At 48.9% G+C, this 19400-nt stretch overlaps 1 protein-coding gene across 2 annotated transcripts in view; it reads right to left on the bottom strand.

Annotated features, from left to right (window-relative positions):
- TOX2 (TOX high mobility group box family member 2) overlaps window positions 1-19400 on the bottom strand; it is a 129906-nt gene that overhangs the window by 71655 nt on the left and 38851 nt on the right. For both annotated transcript variants that reach the window (XM_021689128.1, XM_021689129.1), the window contains exon 2: window positions 8033-8098. In XM_021689128.1, coding sequence (XP_021544803.1) covers window positions 8033-8098 — 66 coding nt within the window. The remainder of the gene's footprint in view (window positions 1-8032; window positions 8099-19400) is intronic.

The raw sequence follows: 19400 nt of genomic DNA, 5'->3' as shown, positions 1-19400 counted from the left end.
TTGTCCCCCTACCCTTCCATGCTCCCAGCCTTTGGCTCTGGGCTCTGGCTTCCCATCCACCCCACCTCAGCATCATTCTGGGTCTCTACAGCTCAGCCACCGTGCTGATGCTGGGCTCTGCACCACTGTGTCAGCTGCCCACTCCCCGGATGCACCCAGGACCCCATCAGTGCCCACAGCTGCTTCTCTCAGAACCACCACCCACTTCCAACTCCATGACTGAGGTGTCCTCACTGCCCAGCACCCCACTTGGGGACTCTCAGGGCCTGGCCCCCCTCTTTTCTCTCCTTACCCAGCTTAGATTCCCTGGTTCTTCATTTCAGTCTCTCTTTTGCACAAATGAGCTTGAGCATCCTTCTGGTACACCTGCCTGGCAAATCCTTACCGTGGATTCATCCAACTGTCTGCCCCCATAGCAGCTGCACCAAGAGCTCAGTCTCCCACAGGCCACACACATATCCCAGACCTTCTCCACCTGTCAGACCTCTGGTGCCCTGACTCAGCAGCTGACCTGCCCACCAACCTCTCGGAGAAGACAGATGCTTTCAGGTGCAGATGCCCTCTGCTCCCAGGGCCCAATCTACAGCGACACACTCCTTTCCCCCTGTGTTCCCACTCCTGGCTAAGGCCAGAGCTTCCATCTCTGGACAGGACCCAACCCCTCCCAAAACTTAAACCATCATTTAACCCTTCCCTCTCCTGAACCCCATGCTTTATCCTCTCTCTTGGATGCCTTCCATCGACAACTAAACATCCTAAAGATTCTCTCGTCTTAAAAGAAAAAAAAAAAAATCCCTCCTTTGGAGTCCTCATCTCATTGAGCTATGGCCCTGGCCCTTGTCCTGCACAGCCAGACTTCACACACAAGACACAAGTTGTCTACACTCCCTGTTTACATCCTTACCGCACGCTCCCGTCTGGATCCACCCCAGGACCTGCACAAAGTCCACTCCCCACCAAAGCCACTTTTTCTGGGATCCAGAATGACTTTCTTTTTCTTAAAACTATTGGACACATTTCAATTTTTATCCCAACCAATCCCTCAGGAGCCTTTGACCCTCTCCTTCTTGTGTACCTTTTATTCAACGTTTTGAAGTTATAATAAATCCCTATGGTCTAAAACCCCTAAAACATAAAAAGGTACAATGAAAAGTCTCTTTTCCATCCCTGTGTACCTGCCCAGTTTCCATAACACACACACACACACACACACACGCAAACATGCACATGCACATATATGTATACACACAATGTACAAAGCCACTGTTATTAGTTCCTGTATATCCTTCCAGAGTTGCTTTAATCAAATACAAGCACCTAGAGAGAAAGTCTCACTAGCTTTTTTCACAAATGGTAACATACTATACTTACTTGTTAACCACCCTGCTTTTTTCAATAAACAATGTACCTAAAGAACTTCTGTTTTTCTCCAGTTTCTTCATTCTTTCTTTACAGCAACACAGTATTCCACTTGATAAATGTACATAATTTATTTAACTAGTCCCACATTGTTGCATATTTGGGTTGTTGCCAATTCTTTGCCATTATGCCAATACCAAAATGAGTAATCTTGAAGACACCATTTCTCATGTGAGCAAATATATCTGTAGGATATGTTTCCAAAAGGGAAATTGCTGGGTTAAAGGTCAATGCATTTGTAATTTTGATAGATGTTGCCAATTTGCTCTCCATAGGGGTTGCACCAACTTACTCTGCCTTCAAGCAATGTACAAAAATGCCTATTTCCCCACAGGGGCTCCAACAGAGTCTACTATCAAACCTTTGCATTTTTGTCAATCTAAGAGGTGAAAACGGTAGTTTTGTTTCTTGTAGGAACTGATTTTAGCATCTTTTCACAAACTTAAAATCCATTTGCATTTCCTGTACTGGAAACTATCGGTTCATATCTCCCACCTGTTTTCCTACCAGGGTTTTGAATTGATTTCTGGGAACTCTTTATATATTTGGGAGGTTAATCTTTTGACTATGTTATGAGTTGAAAATAATTTGGCCCAATTATTCATTTGTCTTTTGACTTTACTTATGCTGTTTTAGCCATACAAAAGTTGTTTTTCTTTTTTATTTGTGGTCAAATTTTTAAGTCTTTTCTTCTAAGACTTTGAGTCATAGAAATATCTTTCCCACTCTAAAGCTGTAAAGTATACCTTAAAGTTTTTTTCTGGTGCCTCTATGGTTCCCATGAGTACATATAAATCTTTGATTTATTTAAAAGTCATCCTTTGACAGGGAAGAAGCTGTGGATCCAACATCATTTTCCCCTGGATCCCTTACCTCCATCTAAGACTCCATGTTCTCCTCCTACCTCTCTGGTCACTGCTTCTCAACCTATTTCATGGTCTTCTCCTCTTCCACTTTGCTTCCAGATATTGGAGCTCAACATTTAAGACTCCTTGGTCTTCTTCTCACTCTTCTTTCTTTCTGTCTTTGCAAATTTCCTCCTCACACGGTTTTAATAGCATGGGTTAAGAACTTCTAAGTTGACTTCCCCAATGAGTTCCAGACTTGTACAGCCATCTCCCTACTTGGACATCTCCACTTGGATGAGCATCTCAAATGTAATGTGTCCAAGTCTGACCTCATCAAACCTGCACTTCCCCAGGCCTTCCCCAACTCAGAAAACTCATACCACCATGCTGGAGAATGGGCTATGCTGGAAGCCTGGGATTCATCCTTTACTCCTTCATTTCTCTCTCGCCCTAGATCTATCCATCATCAAGATCTGCCAACTTTATTTCCAAAACACATCTCAGATCCATCCACTTCTTTCCATCTCCTCTGCCTCTACCACAATAGAGGACAATACCATCCTTCACTTACCCTCCTGTGTTGTCTGTCTGTATCTGCTCTTGTCATTGAGAGCTTTTAAAACTGTACTATTTGATCATGTTACCCAATTTCAATCTCTCTCTTTCTCACTAACAAAGCCCAGTGACTTGCTTTGACTAACAGAATGTGGTGGAAGTAGTCATATGCCAGTTCTCTCCCTCCCTCGCTCCCTCCCTCTCGCTCTATCACACACACACATACACACACACAAATCCTTTCAATAATCCTTAGGACAAGGTCAGAAATCTTCAGCAGAAGTCGTATTTACAGCTATGAGAGTGGGACATTCTACCTACAGCCAGGAAGGGTAAACTGAGGAGGTGACATCTGCAGTGCCCCTGAAGGGACAAATAGGCATTTGTTGGGTGAAAATAGGGGATTCGTACCAGAAGAAACAGTGCATACAAAGGCACAGAACTATAAATGAGCACAAGAGGTGACCAGAGAGTCATCTGTGTAACCAAAGCATTATTTATGATAAGAAAAACATGGAAATAAGTCCTCCCAGCTAGTTTTATGGAGTGCTGGCGGTTTATACAGTATCTTAGTTTACATTTTCGTGAGGTAGAGCCTGAGATGGGGATTCCTCTGACACTGCCATTCCCCTTGAGAAGTGACTCAGAAGGGAAGGGAGGGCAACAGGACAGGGCAGGGGAAGGAGCTGAGCAAGGATGCCGCGTCAGCTGGAGCTCCGTGGAGATTTGCAGAACTGCTCCCCGCTTGAGACAAGACGCCCACCTGGCCTTCTGGACCATCCCCCACACCCCTCCCCATTCATGGTTCTCATTTGGCAGAGGCGGGTTCTCCAGAGAAGGGGCAGCTGTGAGTCGTTAGCAGCCAGCACTCACAACAGCTGGAGGACAGGTGCCCTGGCCTGGTGACGGGAATCCACACCACTCATCTATGGTACTCGTCATACTCTGGGCGGCAGACGTTACGCCTCCCATTTGACAGAAAGCTGCCACAACCTGCACGGGGTTAGAGTGTGCGTCTGGGTGGGATGTGCAAGAGCTGGATTTGAATCCAAGTCTGCTGAGCCCACGGCCTCGTTCCTTTCCTCTTCAGCCTCATCCCAGCAAGAAGGAGACTCTTCCCCGGGCCACATAACCGGGAAATATTATCCTTGTAACTCCTGGCCTGGGTCTGTTCTCAAGAGGGGGAAGAGCTTATCTCTACAAGGCCCTCCCCTCCCAGAAGTTGCTGATGGGCCAGAAGTGATGTCTGAGAACTGCATCTCGGTTTCGGACCACCCACACAAGTCTGGTGCAAAAGAAACACAAGGTCCAGGGGAGGGGGAAAGGGGATTCTGTGTGAAAGCTAAGGCAGCCAGGCAGGAATCTTGTGGAAACTTGTGAAAACCAAACAATAAAGCATGCATTTGCAAAAGAAACTGCAAGCCCATAAGAGCTGGTTTGAAAGTTTTTAACAGGGGGCACAGTTGGCTGGTATATATCCCATAGGAACCTGTGTCTCCACTGAAGTTTCTAGATAAAGAAGATGGTGTTTCGGGAGAAGATTACATTAAAGAGCAGGTTTTTAATACGATGAAATGGTATGTTCTGGAAGCAAACATCTTCCAGAAATGGCTTCCCGCTTACATCGAGAGCTTTGCACATAATAGGTGCCCATTTGTTCAATAGGTGAATCTCACATTTAACTGCATTTATAAAATGCATTTTATGCCATTTAGACTGTTTGCACTCTGCGGGCATCTGGGTGGCTCAATTAAGTGTCTGACTCTTGATTTCAGCTCAGGTCTTGATCTCAGGGTCATAAGTTCAAGCCCCATATTGGGCTCCACGCTAGGCAAGGAGCCTACTTAAAAAAAAAAAAACAACATATAGAGTGTTTGTACTCTGAATCCTCTGTTGGCAAGGAGACCATCATTTTGCCCAGATGTTTATGTCAGCCCCCCAGGAACTGGGACAATACAATCCCTGTGGTTGGTGGGGCAGCACATCATGACAGGGCATTAATGTGCATGTGTGTGTAGGGTGGGGCAGGGAAGGGGGTTCAGGCAAGCACTTCAGGGAAAAGACTGGAAGAAAACATTAAGAAGTAGGGATCCTGGAGCCCCATCAAGCCACTAGGGGCTGCAGGTCCTGGACGAGTCTGTTATTCTTCAACAAAAATCAGCATGAACAACATCCCACGTTCCCGTGGGTTTGTTAAAAGACCACAATACTTTGCAGCTCCTCCCAACAACAGGGTCTACTTCCCCATTCCTTGAATCCAGACTGGCTCTCTGACTTGCTTTGAGTGACAGAATGTCCTGGAAGTACTCATGTGCCAGTTCTAAGCCTACCTCAACAGGTCTTGCAGCTTCTGCTGTTGCTGTTCTGGGAACCCTTTTCCCACCACGTGAACAACCTCAGGCTAGCCTGTTGGGGGACAAGAGACTGTCTGGAGAGAAGCAAGTCCCCATACCAACCAGGCCACAGCTGACCTGGCAGCTTACAGTGGCCACTTACAGGGGTCCTAGCTATGGCCAGAAGAGCCACCCAAATGAACCCAACCAAACCACCAACCCATGGAATTTTGAATCATGTAAATATTTGTTGTTTTAAGACACTAAGTTTTGACTAGCTTGGGTTTTTTATTTTTTTAAGATTTTATTATTTATTTATTTATTTTAGAGAGAGAGAGCATGGGGCAGAGGGAGAGGGAGAGAGAGAATCTCAAGCAGACTCCGTGCTGGGTGCAAAGCCCAATGCAGGGCTCGACTCATGACCCTGAGATCATGACCCAAGCCCAAATCAAGAGTCCAATGCCCAACCGACTGATCCACCTGGGAGCCCCCTGACATGCTTCTTATGCAACAAAAGTCAACTGGTACCCTGTAAGAAGACTAGATTGTAATTGCTAAATCTGTTCCCATCCAGGTTGGCTCACGCCACAGGGTGTCTGTCTGGTCAATCACAGGGAATCCTGATGTTTTCTTTATAAAGTGCTAAATTAGGGAGACTCTCTGAGTGACAGCACAAGAGACTTGAAGGGATCCTTGGGGAATCCAACTGCCTCATTTCCCTGCCAGGGAAATTGAAGTCCAGAGAAGAGAAGGGGCCACATGACCCATTAGGCAAGTCTTTCCTGAGCACCTTGCATGTGCCAGGCTCTGTAACACGCTGGGAGACACAACAGTGAATGAGGGACCAGATCCTGCTCTAGTGTGGAAATCAGATGCTAACCAAGTCTTCACACAGATAAGCAGGTGACCCCAAACAGTGACAAATGCCATGAATTAAAAGGACACGGTGGCATGAGAGAGAATCAAGGCGAGGGGACCTAATTTGGATTTCAGGGTCACCAACAGCTCTCTGACAAAGGAACACTTGGCTGAAGCAAGTCGGGGGCAGGCTTGAGGTGGGAACGGAGCAAAGTAATGTGTGGAGCTCTGAGCCCCAGCTGTCCCCCTGCCTGGATGAGCCACTCAACATCCTCCAGTTCAGTTTCCTCATCTATAAAATGGGATTAGTGGCAACCTACTACTTCTCAAGACTGGTGAAGATCAGCTGAAATAACCAGTGAGGAAAAGGCTTTGCAACTGTGGGGATGTGCTGGGCAGGCAGGTGAGGGCGCTGCAGCCAACAGCCTGTGGGGATGCTTATTGGCCCTGCTTCTCCTCTGCAAAGGACTGTGGGCAGACACGGAGCCCCACAAGCCCCACCCTCCCTTCCCCCCAGAGTATGGTGCCCACGCTCTCCATCAGGGTTTGAGCCACGCCAACTCCACCTGCCACGGTTCTGAGAGCGAGGCTCAGCACGTTAACAAAATGCACTTGAAACAGTGAAAGAGCTCAGATGAGATGCTCAGGAGGAAGCTCTGGTCTTGTGAGACACCACATGTCCAAGCTGATTAAGGACAGTTCAACGACTTCAGTGGTCTCTTCCAAGATGAGCATTTCCAGGACCTGGAGTCCTGCCCACCAGTGTCTTTCAGGCTGGCACGAGTCAGTGCCATAGAAAGGTAGCTCTGCAGCAGCATCGTGATGCTCACATGGTCACAGGCCAGCGAAGGGGCGTGGGCGGCCTGGCGGCCCCAGTGCGAGCACCCCTGCAGTGGCAGGGGAGGGGGATGCAGTGCCCAGCAGCGGAGCCTGTGCACCACACTGAGGGTCCAGGAGCTGCCCTCGCTGGCAGTGCGCCCTAAGGGGGCCACAGCCCACGCCTTACTCATCTATGTCCGCCACTGGATTTGTCACATAGGAGGGCACGTAAGTGTTTGTGCATTAATAGGGTTCTAACTCCCGAGCTGGAAAATGTGGGCCCAGCAACCCAATCTGGACTGCCACAACCTTCATGACTGCATGGACAGAGGATGGCGGTCAGCTCCGGGGACGGGCTTGTCTTCCAGCTCCCCAAGTTCCTCAGCACCCTGAGCCACTGCCACTCTGCAGGCGCCCCTGCCTTAAGGAACCGTCCTCCAGGTTACCACAGTCTGCAGTGAGGACCCTCCCCAGCGTCCCAACCTGCAGTGAGGACCCTCCCCAGCGTCCCAGCCTGCAGTGAGGACCCTCCCCAGCATTCCAATCTGCAGTGAGGATGCTCCCGGCTGAAAGAAAACTTAACTTTTGGAGACCAGGCTCTCAGTGGAAATTCAGATTCTAGCTGGCATCTAGGACTCCCAGAGGGCTAGGGACCGGGATAGCCTTGCCCAGGGATGATCCAGTCTCCTTCCCAGGGAGGACCGCACAGGAAGCCTCTGCTCTCCTCCCTGTATGCCACATCCACAATCCTCCACAGGGGTACTAGACAAGTCTAGGTGGGCAGGAGAACTCTGCACACCTTTGCATGGGCATGTGTGTCTCTGTGCCAGTGTAGATCCCATGGGTGCTATGTGGTGGCAAGAGGCAGAGAGTACCAGGGAGCTTGTGACATCTTTACTCACTGCTGCTGAAGAGTTCTCCTCTGTGCATGGGAAATGTGGGCAACACATTTGCAGTTTTACCAAGTTTTCAATGGTGCCCATTTTCAGCCAACTGTAGCCAGGTAGGTGCTTTACAGAAAACACTGTGGTCCCAGTTGGATTGTCACTTTCAAGGGAATATTTGATATTCTTGATCCTTGTGAGAGAGGATAGTAATGGGCCCTGCCCCACTGCTCTGCCCCATCCCAGCCCCACCTTGAAGCAGCTCAGCTCCAGCCAGCTCCAGGCTGAACCCCCACAGGCAGGATGGAGCACCCACCTGGCTGGTCGATAGCAGCTCTGGGTTCCCGTCACTCATCCCCACGTAGGCACTGTCACCATCAAACTAGAACAGAGAAAGAGAGAGAAGCGGGTCTGAGTAAGGTGTTTTCAAGAAGGCCCCAGGAGATGCCCGAGAAGGTCAGGAGACTGAACGCACTGAGGGGAAAGGTCTGTGGGGTCCGGAGAAGCAAAGCTCGAGCCCAAGATGCCCAAATCTCATTTCAGCAGGATTCCCTCTAGGGTGAAAAGAGCAACCCCTGTCCTACGGCCCCCGTGGGCTTGGATTAGCACCTCAATCACAGGGCAAAGAGAGGAAAACCTTCCTGCCCTTTATGCCTTGTCCATAGATGTGGTAGATGGTCCTTGTCAGATACTGGGCTCCCCAACCCTGGAAGTATGCAAAGATCTCTCTTGGCTAAAAGGCCATCAGACTATCAGCAAGAGCTAGAATTCCACATGATGGAGGGAGGCTGAGATCTTCAGAGCCCTGGGATCAGGACACCTGCCCCAGACATGCCCTCCAGGTCTTACCATCCTAAGAAGCTTGGCCCCCTCACATTTGCCCCTTGGGCCACCTCTGGCCACAGGCAGGGAGGGCTGTGGTAGAAACCACGCACAGACACTACAATCCTGTGTTCTGATAAGCTGCCATGTCTGGACACGGGAAGATCTCCCTGCAGTAGGAAGCAGGTGTTATGGGAGAAGTGTGGACTTTGGGGTCACTGGCTTTTTTCCATGATGTGTATTCTTGAGCTGGTGTCTGAATTTCTGAGGTTCCTCATCAGCTGAATGAGGATAATGACAGTGGTCCCATCTCCATGGGGTATTGTACCAAAACACGTAGAGCACTCAGCTCATTTCCAGTAAGTTCTCTTCCCTTGAGACAGGTGTTTTGGATCAGGTTCCCTAAATGCAGAGCGTGAGACCAGGATTTTCAAATGCATGTGATTTTTGAACAGTGCTCTTTAGGAAAATCTGTAAGGGAGGAAGGGAAGCAGGACAGGGCAGTGGAAGTAGCTAAGCAAAGATGTGATCTCAGCTGGAGACCCGCTGCAGCCTGGTCCCATGGGGAGCCATGGGGCATGAATTGCCCCATGGAGTTCAGTCAGTCACTGGCTGTGGGCTGCCCTTAGGGGACAAGGGGAGGCATAACCTTCTGAGCAGGGTGGCCCCCATCTGGCCAGGGACAGTTCCCCAGAGAATTGTGCCAACTGTGAGCCATCTGCAGCCAGTGGTCAGGAGCTGGCTGTAGAGGCTAGTAAAGGGATCTGGGTGGGGCCCCGATGGCAGCCGGCCATTTCATTTTAATTGTAAATTTAATTTTTTTATTGGGTTATCTTTACACGATTCAAAATTTCCAAAGCACAAAAAGCAACAGAGTGAAAATTCTCCTTCCCACCCCACCTCCCTGCCATCCATTGCTTCTCTCCAGAGGCAGCCACTGAGTCTACCGGCTTCCTTTATATCCTTTCAGAGATGGTCCACATATATACATTTTATAGTCGTCTCTTTCACATAAATGACAACATACTATACACCCTGTTTTGCACCTCATTTTTCTCCTAGCAACACATCTTGGGAAGTATTTTATATCAGAACATAATTCTGTCTTCCGGTACCTGGTATTCCATGGTGTGGATGTAACAGATATATTTAACTAGTTGAGCTCATGGGCAATTGAGTTGTTTCTAGTCTTTCCCTATTCCAGCACTGCTCTCATGAATATTTTTGTACATCCATCATTCCGCCTGGGTGTGAGTTTATCTGTAGGATTAGTTTGTATAATCGCTGGGTCCAGACGTGCGTGCATTTGTAATTTTGATAGGCATCACCAAACACCCTCGTGGAGGTTGTAAAAATCCACTCTCCCATGATCATGCACAAGATGTCTGTTCATGCAGAACCTCTTCACGCAGAGAGGCTCAGATGCCAGCCTGCTCCCTCTGCGGGTCCACCCCCACCACCCTTCCCGATTCCCTTGCCTTGCTCTACCTTGTTCTTTGTTCTATAGGCCCTTTTACCTCCTAGCATTCTAAATCATTTGCTTATTTTACCACGTTCACTGCTTAGAGTGGATTTCCCCCGTCAAAATGGAGGCTCCTGGAGGTCAGGGATCTCAGTCTCTCTGCCTCCCAAACACCTAGAATAGTGCCTGGCAGAAAGCAGATAATCAATAATTGCTTGTTGGCTGAATGAATGAGTGAATGAATGAAGCAAGCATGACACCATTCACATTGTCTTTTACTAGGCCAGTCTTCCCATCAAGGCAGTAGGATTGATGGCTATACCCAAATACCTTGCCAGCACAGGGATGGGCAGAGGCCTTCAGTGACTGCTATATTAACAAAAGAAAAGGTGGCACCATGCCTAGAGTCTGGGCACTGGCCCCATCAATGCAGGGGTCCATCCACCACACTGTGCCTGGAGCTCATCATGCTTCAAGGCCCTGCTCAGAAACCACCTCCTCCAAGAGGCTGCATGCTCTCACCTTCTCTGGCTGCCCCTCTTACAACACAGATTGTCTTCACATCTGTCTTCTGCCCCAGAGTGGGAGCAACATGGAGGCTAGAACTGTGTCCTGGTCATTTCCAAACCCCGCAGCACCTGGAACAGTCTGGCCTCAGAAATGAGACTGGGAATGGGACAGGGTGGGGAGCTTTCAACAAAAACTCCTGGGTATCATTTGATGTGTCACCGTGGCCATTTATTACTTAGATAAAAGTAAAACCTTTTTAAAAGCCACACATAATTTATATGTTTTATAAGAAAGAATGACTAGGAATGGAGGGGGACTTAGTTTAGCCAGGTCTCTGAAACATTTTATAAGGCAATAGTAATCAAACAGTATGGTATAGGTTAAAAATATAGGAACATGTATCAAAGAAGCAGATGGAAAGATGTCCCCCAAACCCCTTGTTACAGCCCGTTGATCAACTGCTGAGTAGAACAGAACCACCGCAGAAGCAAGGACACCTGTCTGCTCTCTCCGATGCACACAGCAGGCACTCAACAAATTCTGGGGAATGAATGAATATACCTGGCACTGAGCAAAATGCTTGCCATAAAAGATCTCATTTCAGCCTCAAAGCAACCCAGCAAAGCAGGTATTATTTTCCCTGTTTAAAGCCAAGGAAACAGATGGAAAGGATTAGCAGCTGCCCAAAATTGCACACCTAGAGGCAGGCTGGGCTTCAGAGTGGGCTGCCTGCTTCTTTGGTTTGGTCTCTCCCACTAGGCCAGAAGCCCCTTAAGAGTGGGGATCAAGGCTTTGGTGCACCCCACTCTAGAACCAACCATTAGCCTGGGGCTGGCACATAACAGGTGTTTGGTAAGTATGTGTTAGCCGTTCAGGGAGGGAGGCATTATCTGTGGTGGGCAGTGGGGGGATGGCTCTGGGGATATGAGAAAAGAAAACCCTGGATTTTGATGTGTGTATGCCTGAGGACACAAGGGGGTCTGCCAGTGGGACCACATGAGGTCACCAGAGCCTGCCTCTAGTGGGCTCATTCATTCACTCATTTATTCAACCAAGAAAAGCTGCCACGTAATGGAGTAAAGCTTGCTTCTTGCTTTCGAGGAGGACCTGAGAAGTTGGCAGAGGTTCCCAAGGCCAGGCCTGAGTCAGCCTCTGATTGGTTACTCCCAGGTGTCTTGCACGGTGTCCTGAGAGCACACTGGGTTTGGGACCTGGCTACTGAGCAGCCATGAACCCAAGGTGGTGGTGTGGGGGAGGAGGGGGTCTGTTCTCTGTTCCACCATATCAGAGCCCTTGCAGGGGGAAGGAGGGAGACAGGGTGACCCTAAGGGTCCCAGGCTTCCCCTGGCTTGGCCCCCAGGGTCCTAAGGCCTGGAGCTTACTTCCTTAGCCCTTTTGGGGAGGTTGCTTTCTGGGGGAAAGAACTTGTAAGCCAAGGGGAGAAGTCACAAATCAAAGCAGGGCCCCCTCCTCCTCCATGTGCACAACCAAGATCACAAATGCCCACATCTGTACCCACCACACAGCGAATGCTGAGTGTGTATGTGGACACAAATGTATATGACAAATGCAGTGTGCCCAAGCATGCTGACTACATACACACCACAAACCAGTGGCAGACTATGACAGCACTTAGTCGCACACACACCACACCCATGGGTAACCCAAGCCAACACAAAGGCGCCCACAGCACAAGCCTGAGTGTGCACATGTCACAGACCCTTTATGGGACTGGTACACAATGCCCACAGCATACGCACAGGGAAAGGAAGGGATGACCACTCCTCTGCAGCTATATGAACAGAACTCACCTAAATGAGCCCACAAACATGTATGGCAGGAGCACATCCAGACCTACACAAGAGCTTAAATTCCATGCATATCTCACAATTTATCAGTCCCTCGGCCAAAAATATTTTTTCACACCACACAACCTTCCGTATGCTTTAAAATCGGGGGGGTGGGTGGGTAAAATGCAGGGGAAACAAGGGCCTAAGAATTTCTGTGAAATGCCAGGAGAACATCCTCTTACCACTGACTGGAATAGATTAATTTTCCCCATTTCATATTCTAATTATAATTCCTTTTCCCATCGTCATCTTCAGTCCTCATTACAGCTGGAAGATTGTTCTGCAAAAGCCAGACCTTCATCTTCTCTTCCCAAGAGTTTTGTCATGGAAATGAGTTTTGGAATCTGAAAGAACCCACATTTTTGCAAATATCAAATGTGTGGGGATAACCCTTTCATGACGGCCATCGGGGACCCTGCTCACAGAGGCTTCTGAAGGGTTTGTCTCTCCCCCAAGCCATGTGGTCCCCTTGGCAAAAGGGGCTCCTGGACCCCTATTCTAACAGCCCTCCCAACCTAGATCCCATTTTTACCTTTAAGGAAACTTAGCAAATAGGCAGCCAAGGTGGCAGGTGAGAGCCCTGATCTTAGAATCAGACGATGCCAGCTCCATGGGCACCACTGTGAGCAAGTGCCTTAGCTGCTCTATGCTTCGGTTTCCTCATTCCTACAACCCTCAGAATCACTGATTCATAATAGGTGTAAATTAAATATCTGTGGGATGGACAAATGAGATAACTGGATGGATGAATGGATGGGAGGAGGGAGGGAGTGAAGGATGAGATAGATGGGTGGATGAATGGATAGATGGATGGGTGATAGATGTATAGATCAGTGCAGTCTAATGGAAATATAATGCAAGTCACAAATGCAAGCTACATATGTCATCTTAAATTTTCTAGTGGCCGCAGTTAAAAAAGCAAATATACACAGGTGAAATTAATTTTAATGACATTTTATGTAACCCATTATTTTTAGCACATTATGATTGCAACATGTAATCAACAGAAAAACTGTGAATGAGATGGCTTAAAGTCTTTTTTCTTTTTGGTACTGTCTTTGAAATCTGGTGTGTATTTTACATTATAGCACATCTCGGTTTAGACTTAGCCATACTTCAAGTGTTCAAAAGTCACATGTGGCTGGTGGTTGACATAGTGAATAGAGAAGGAAATAGTTGCAATGGGTAAAATGAGTGGATGGATGGTAGGTAGGTGTATGGGTGGGATGGACGTATGGATGATAAATCGGTGGGTGCGGAAGGTAAGTGGTTTGGAGGAATGAATGGGATAGATGGGCCAGTAGGCAGATCAACAGATGACTCAGTGACTGGATAGCAGATTTAGAAGGTGGGATGGGGGGGGATGCCTGGGTGGCTCAGTCGGTTAAGCGTCTAACACTTGGTTTCGGTTCAGGTCATGATCTCAGGGTCATGAGATCAAGCCCCGCATCAGGCTCCACAGTCAATGAGAAGACTGCTTGAGATTCTCTCTCTCCTTCTCCTTCTGCCCCTCCTCCCACTTGCGCTTGCATGTGCACATGTTCTCTTTCTCAAATAAATAAATAAATCTTAAAAAAAAAAAAAAGAAGGGGGGATGGATGGATGGATGGATGGGATGGTTGGGTGAGAATGAAGAGAGAGACGGATGAGAAGATGACTGGAATGGTGGGTGAGATAGACAGATGGATGAGATGCCTGGGTTGATGCAGTGGGTTGCGTAGGTGAATGGGATGGACAAGTGGGTGGATAACTATATCTGACATTTCCTTCTCACTCTATTCACACTTCCCCTGGACAATGTCATGGCTTCTTAGGGTTACAACATATCACTGACTCTCAAATGTTCATCTTCAACTAAGTTACATCCAGATTCCAATGTACAGTTTCTCCCTGGACATCTGGTCCATGCATATCTCAAATTTCACACACCCCACACTGAACTCATGACATGTGTGGACCTGCTCTTCCTCCAGGGCTCTGCCATCGTGACAGCAGATGTCACCTACCCAGGACCCAGGCAGTACCTCCAGGATGACTCAGCCCCATCACTCCTACATCCCCCAAACACCCACAGAGGCTTTGTGCTCAGCTCCCGCTCCCCCCAATCCATCCTCTATCCTGAATGTCACTAGTGATTACTTCAGTGCTCAGATCAAAACCCTGCTGTGACACCACATCATTAGCCTTGGCATCTAGGACCCTCCATGACAACTCGCCCTGAGCCTCAGCTCCCACGGCATCCATCAAGGTTGTAGAAACCTCCAGCGCCCCTGCCTTTACACACATTGTCCCATGATCAGCCTGGAGCATCCGCCTCCTCCCCTTCTCTACCCACTGAAATCCAACTCTCCCTAGGTCTTTTGTTTATGGCTATGTGATGCACCCTTGGCAGTCTTGCTTGCTTCTACAGACCTGCGTTCTTGGGCCCAAGCTTAAAGCTTCCATCCCAAATTGGCTCTGGATTCAATTCAACTTCTACATGTAGCATGATGTCCTGGGCTACAGCATAGATTCATGAATTAGAGTACCACCAGTAATAGTTGTGAGTGACCTTGGATTTAACCTATTATTGTTATGATGTGCTAAACTCTTATCCCCACATCAGCCTTGGCAACCCTCTCCATCAGGACCATGTTTCTTATGTCACTGAGGTTGTCAGCTATCCCTTCAAATCTCTCCCCTCCCCCACACTGTTGACAGTACACCCATCCTGCCCTCCTTCCCTTTTGTCTGAAAAGGTGAAATTATCTCAGTTCTGTCCAAGGTCAACCCATTTATCTTGACCCCACCCCTCTCACATCTTCCCTTCATTCACTCTTACTCTCCATCTGGGGTCTAGGATCTAATTTAAATATGCAGAAGCAAAATGAAATCAGTCCATGCCCTTGGATAGCATGTACTAAAGACCTACAACGTGCCAAGTAATGCACTCACAACCATTGGGAATTTAAAATAAATAAAATTTGTCACAAGGCACAGAAACATAAAAGCAAAGGGATTCTGAGGTTACAGAGAGGGCAACTGTTGTTTACTGAACAGTATCTCCAGTGTGTACTATGTGCCCAACATTGTACTGACACAAGGCATAGTGATTATGACACAGTCCCTGCCCTCAAGGAGCCCGCAGTTCTATGGAGAAGCTTCAGAGAATAAAATGTTCCTATTCTCCACATCTGAGAAAGACAGGCAGTTCTCTGGCCATAGTCCCAAGATGGAAACAAGTAACTACAAAACTTGTTCGAAGCCCGTCCCAATTGGTCAGTGACAGCTCCACATTCACTCAAGCCTCTGAAAATCAAGTGATCCATAACAGTCTAGCTCCAATAGCCATATGTCCACCTCTGGGGCTCAGCCAGTCCCAGAACCTCCCGCTTCTGAAAGTCCCTCTACCCTAGGACTCCGTGCTCCCCCCAAACCCTACAAAGCTCAGCTCATGCTTGATTTGGAGAGACCAGCTTTGCAAAGTATAGCAACGACTTTAGCATTTCAGATATCAAATAATGGCTTCTTCTTTGACAAATGTGACAATGGCAGGATAAGGTTATTGCAGGGGAGTGGACACAAGGAGGAGGGCCTCTCAGGAGAGGCATCCTGAAAAGGTAACTTGGAAGCCCCATAATGGGGGGCACACAGGAGGCTGGCCAGGCAAAGGGCAGGGAACACAGCATTCAAGGCTGCTGTGAGCTCAGGCCAGGGAGCACCTACCGTATACAGACCTCATCCCAGAGCTGTGCCTGGTCATCTCACTGGAACCTTCCCAGAAATGCCAAGGCTGCAGGACCAGCCCCACTGTAGAGATGAGCAAGGCAAGGCTCAGGGTGCTGGAGAGCTTGCCCGAATCCACCCAGCCAGTTCTGAACTTGGCCTTGACTCCTGGTACCAAAGCAACAGTTGTTCTGTAGAATCTGCTTCCCCTTGCTCCCCCATCCCCCACCCCCGGCCCCGGCACAGAGACACAGATCAAAGACCAAGGATGCACAGCCCCCAGCGCAGCCAGTGGCTGACACTGAGAGATGCACCTCACAGAGATCTAAAGAGGAAACAATCAAAGCAGCATACACCGCGCCTGCCTATCCCCACGCTGGGCCGTGAGAACACTCCTGCACAGATAAAATGCCGCTCAAAGGCTAGAGGCAGTGAATGTGGCAATTGCGCCCTGGGCCCTGCCGAGAGTGCGGTTTTATGTGGTGGTGTCACAGAGAGCTGTACATCAGGAGCAGGGAGAGATGGGGGAGGGGCAGAGAGGCGCTGCGCAGATGGGAGGGGGCCAGGGACCGAGCCTCAGGCGCAAGCGCACTTAGAGAAGGATGATAGTTAAACCACTGGCTCTGAGGCCAGGCTCCCTAGGTCCACATCTCAGCCTTGCTTCTCAGGCTGTGTGACGCTTTAACTAAGTTACTATTTCTCAGTTTCCTCATCTGGAAAATGGGTAGGACTATCATTTAGACTGAGTAAGTTAATATACAGAAGGTAACTTAGAACATCACCTGGTACACAGCAAGCACTCAATAACTGTTAGCTATTACTTATATTATTATTGAATCCTTACAACAACCCCAAGAGGTTGCTAGGTCACTATAACTACCCCTCTTCCATAGGTGAAGAAACTGAGTGGGTCTTCATGCAAACCTCTGAGGTCTTACACATGGGAAAGACCCCTGATGCCTCTACCTGCCATATATAATTTGAAATAAAATTTGTAAATTAAAATCTTCGTAAAAGTCCAAGTGAGAGCAGATTTTTCCCATGATGATGACCTTCATGCTTTGTTCCTAACTATCAAATAACGATTTCTCTCAAAAAAAAAAAAGCTCTTCTCTTTATTGGTGCACCTGCTTTACCATGCATAATGCACATTCTTATTCTGCCCACTGAAAAACCTAATGCTATGACTGGCTCAGAGAGGTTAGGGGATCTGCCCAAGGCCACACAGCCAGGATGTGTCAGAGCTGAGTCTGCAGTCCAGGCTGCTGGTCCCCTAAAGGCCTATACTGTCTTCCCACCCACCCCCACCATTTCCAAGTTTTGTAAACCAGAGCAGGTGACCTCACAACTCTGCTCCTGGGGCCTCACCGACCAGTAAGGGGGAGCAATGCCTGCCAGTGGGGCTGGGAGCAGGCCTTGTGAGCAGGCCCAGTGTTATGGCTACCGTAGGACCCTCCGCCCCACTGCTGACAAGAGTTGGTGTGGATGGTGCTGTCTGTTTTAGTCATAAAATACATTGAGAGGGGGTGTAAAAAGACAGAGATCGCTACAGCTCCCGCGGTGGAGTGCTACCCAGGCACCTGCCTCCTCTGAGAGATAGGCATCAGTATCCCCATTTTACAGATGGGGAGGCAGAACCTTCTCAACTGGCTCCAACCATTCTCCTTCTAGACCCGTGCTGTCTGGTAGGGTGGCCATCGGCCACATTGGCCCCTGAGCACCTGCAACACAGCTAGTCCCAATTAAGATGTATGTAAGTGTAAAATACACATCAGGTCTCAAAGACTCAGAACAACAAAAGAATGTAAAATGCCTTATCAATAGATTTATATTGATTACATGCCAAAGTGATAACATTTTGGATATATGAAGTTAACTAAAATATATTATTAAAATTAATTTCACCTGTTTCTTTTTTTTAATGTGGCTGCTAGAGAACTTAAAATTACATATGTGGCTTGCATTCTATTTCTACTGGACAGCACTGGTTGAGATGCGGTCCCAGGGGAATAGAAGAATTCTCTGTGAGAGATATGGGGAAACCGAGGCCCACAGAGCGGGTAGTGACTTGTTTGAGGCAAGAGGTTGGTACAGAGGCACAGCACTCAGTGGACAAACGTTACTTGAGTTCTAGGTATTGGGATGCAGCGGAGAACAAAATGTGGAGCCACTTCCCAGCCCAGGCGGGACACGGGAATGATGCAGGACTCCTTGTTGACCAGGCCCCCACACACCGGGCCCCCACACAGCCGGACCCGGCACCAACCCTCCTCTCCCCCCAGTGAGCTCTGATCACACAGCTCAGGCGAGCTCCCACTCCAACCCAGAGCAGAACCACCTCAAAGACCCCTGGTGAGTCCCACCCGGGCCATTAGCCGGCTGCAGCTGCCAAGAGAGGCTGATGGGCAGGGCAGCCCAGTGGGCAGAGCATGGCTGCCCGGCATGCCGGTGGCAGCTTATGTACCATCCACACTACCGCAGATTTATGGCAAAAATTATCCTCTCTCTCAGCTCCATTTAAAGCCATTTGGAGCTCGCTCCCATCCCGGATTATAAATCTAATTGCACATTCCAAACAGACAAGCGCTCATTAAGCTTTAATTATGCACATGTTGTTTTCAACAAACATTTTCATTTGGCCGCTGTGAGGGGGAATGTTTCCAAGGGGGCTGCAGACGCTGCCTGCGGCTGGAGGGAGCAGGCTGGGAAGTGGGTCAGGGCGTGGTCCGATGAGGCTGTCCAGGAGCAGGGCAGGGACCCCAGCAGATCTGGCGCAGACTTTGATGGCCTTCCTCTGGGCTTCTACGGCAGGCAACGCCAGCGTGTGCGTTCTCAGCTGGTCCCAACTGCACCCCTACTGTACCCACAGTCTCATCTCAGCTGGCACCAATGGGCCTCTCCGGGGTGAGAAGAGGGAGGATAGGGACCTACAGTCCCAGCTCCGAGCCATAAGCCTTACCCCTCCAGGAGCCGGTGTCTTCAAAGCCTCTGGCTTCTCCCTGCTCCTACCCCCAACACTGCAGTGGAACCGTCTTTCTCCAGCACAATCTTCCCTTCCCTCATCTGTTCACTCATTGATTCCACAACTATTTCCTGAGCAGAGACCTGATCTGGCAGAGAGGGGCCAGAGTGGGTCAGGAAAGACAAGGCACCTGTCTGGTTCTGCCCAGGACCCTCTCCTTCAAGCCCCATCCTTGCCACCGGGGAAAAGTCTTGGAAAGCACTTGAGAACCTGCCCCCAGCCAACCCAACTCTCTTGGTGGCCTCCTGTCCCTCACTTAGGCTCCTCTCCTGCTCTGCCTTTCCAAAAGGTCTCGCACACACACATCCAGGCC

The sequence above is a fragment of the Neomonachus schauinslandi genome, chromosome 10, assembly GCF_002201575.2.
Source record: "Neomonachus schauinslandi chromosome 10, ASM220157v2, whole genome shotgun sequence".
Classification (NCBI taxonomy): Eukaryota; Metazoa; Chordata; class Mammalia; order Carnivora; family Phocidae; genus Neomonachus; species Neomonachus schauinslandi.
The sequence above is the reverse complement of the archived record's forward strand: the minus strand, read 5'-3'. Positions and strand labels throughout refer to the sequence as shown.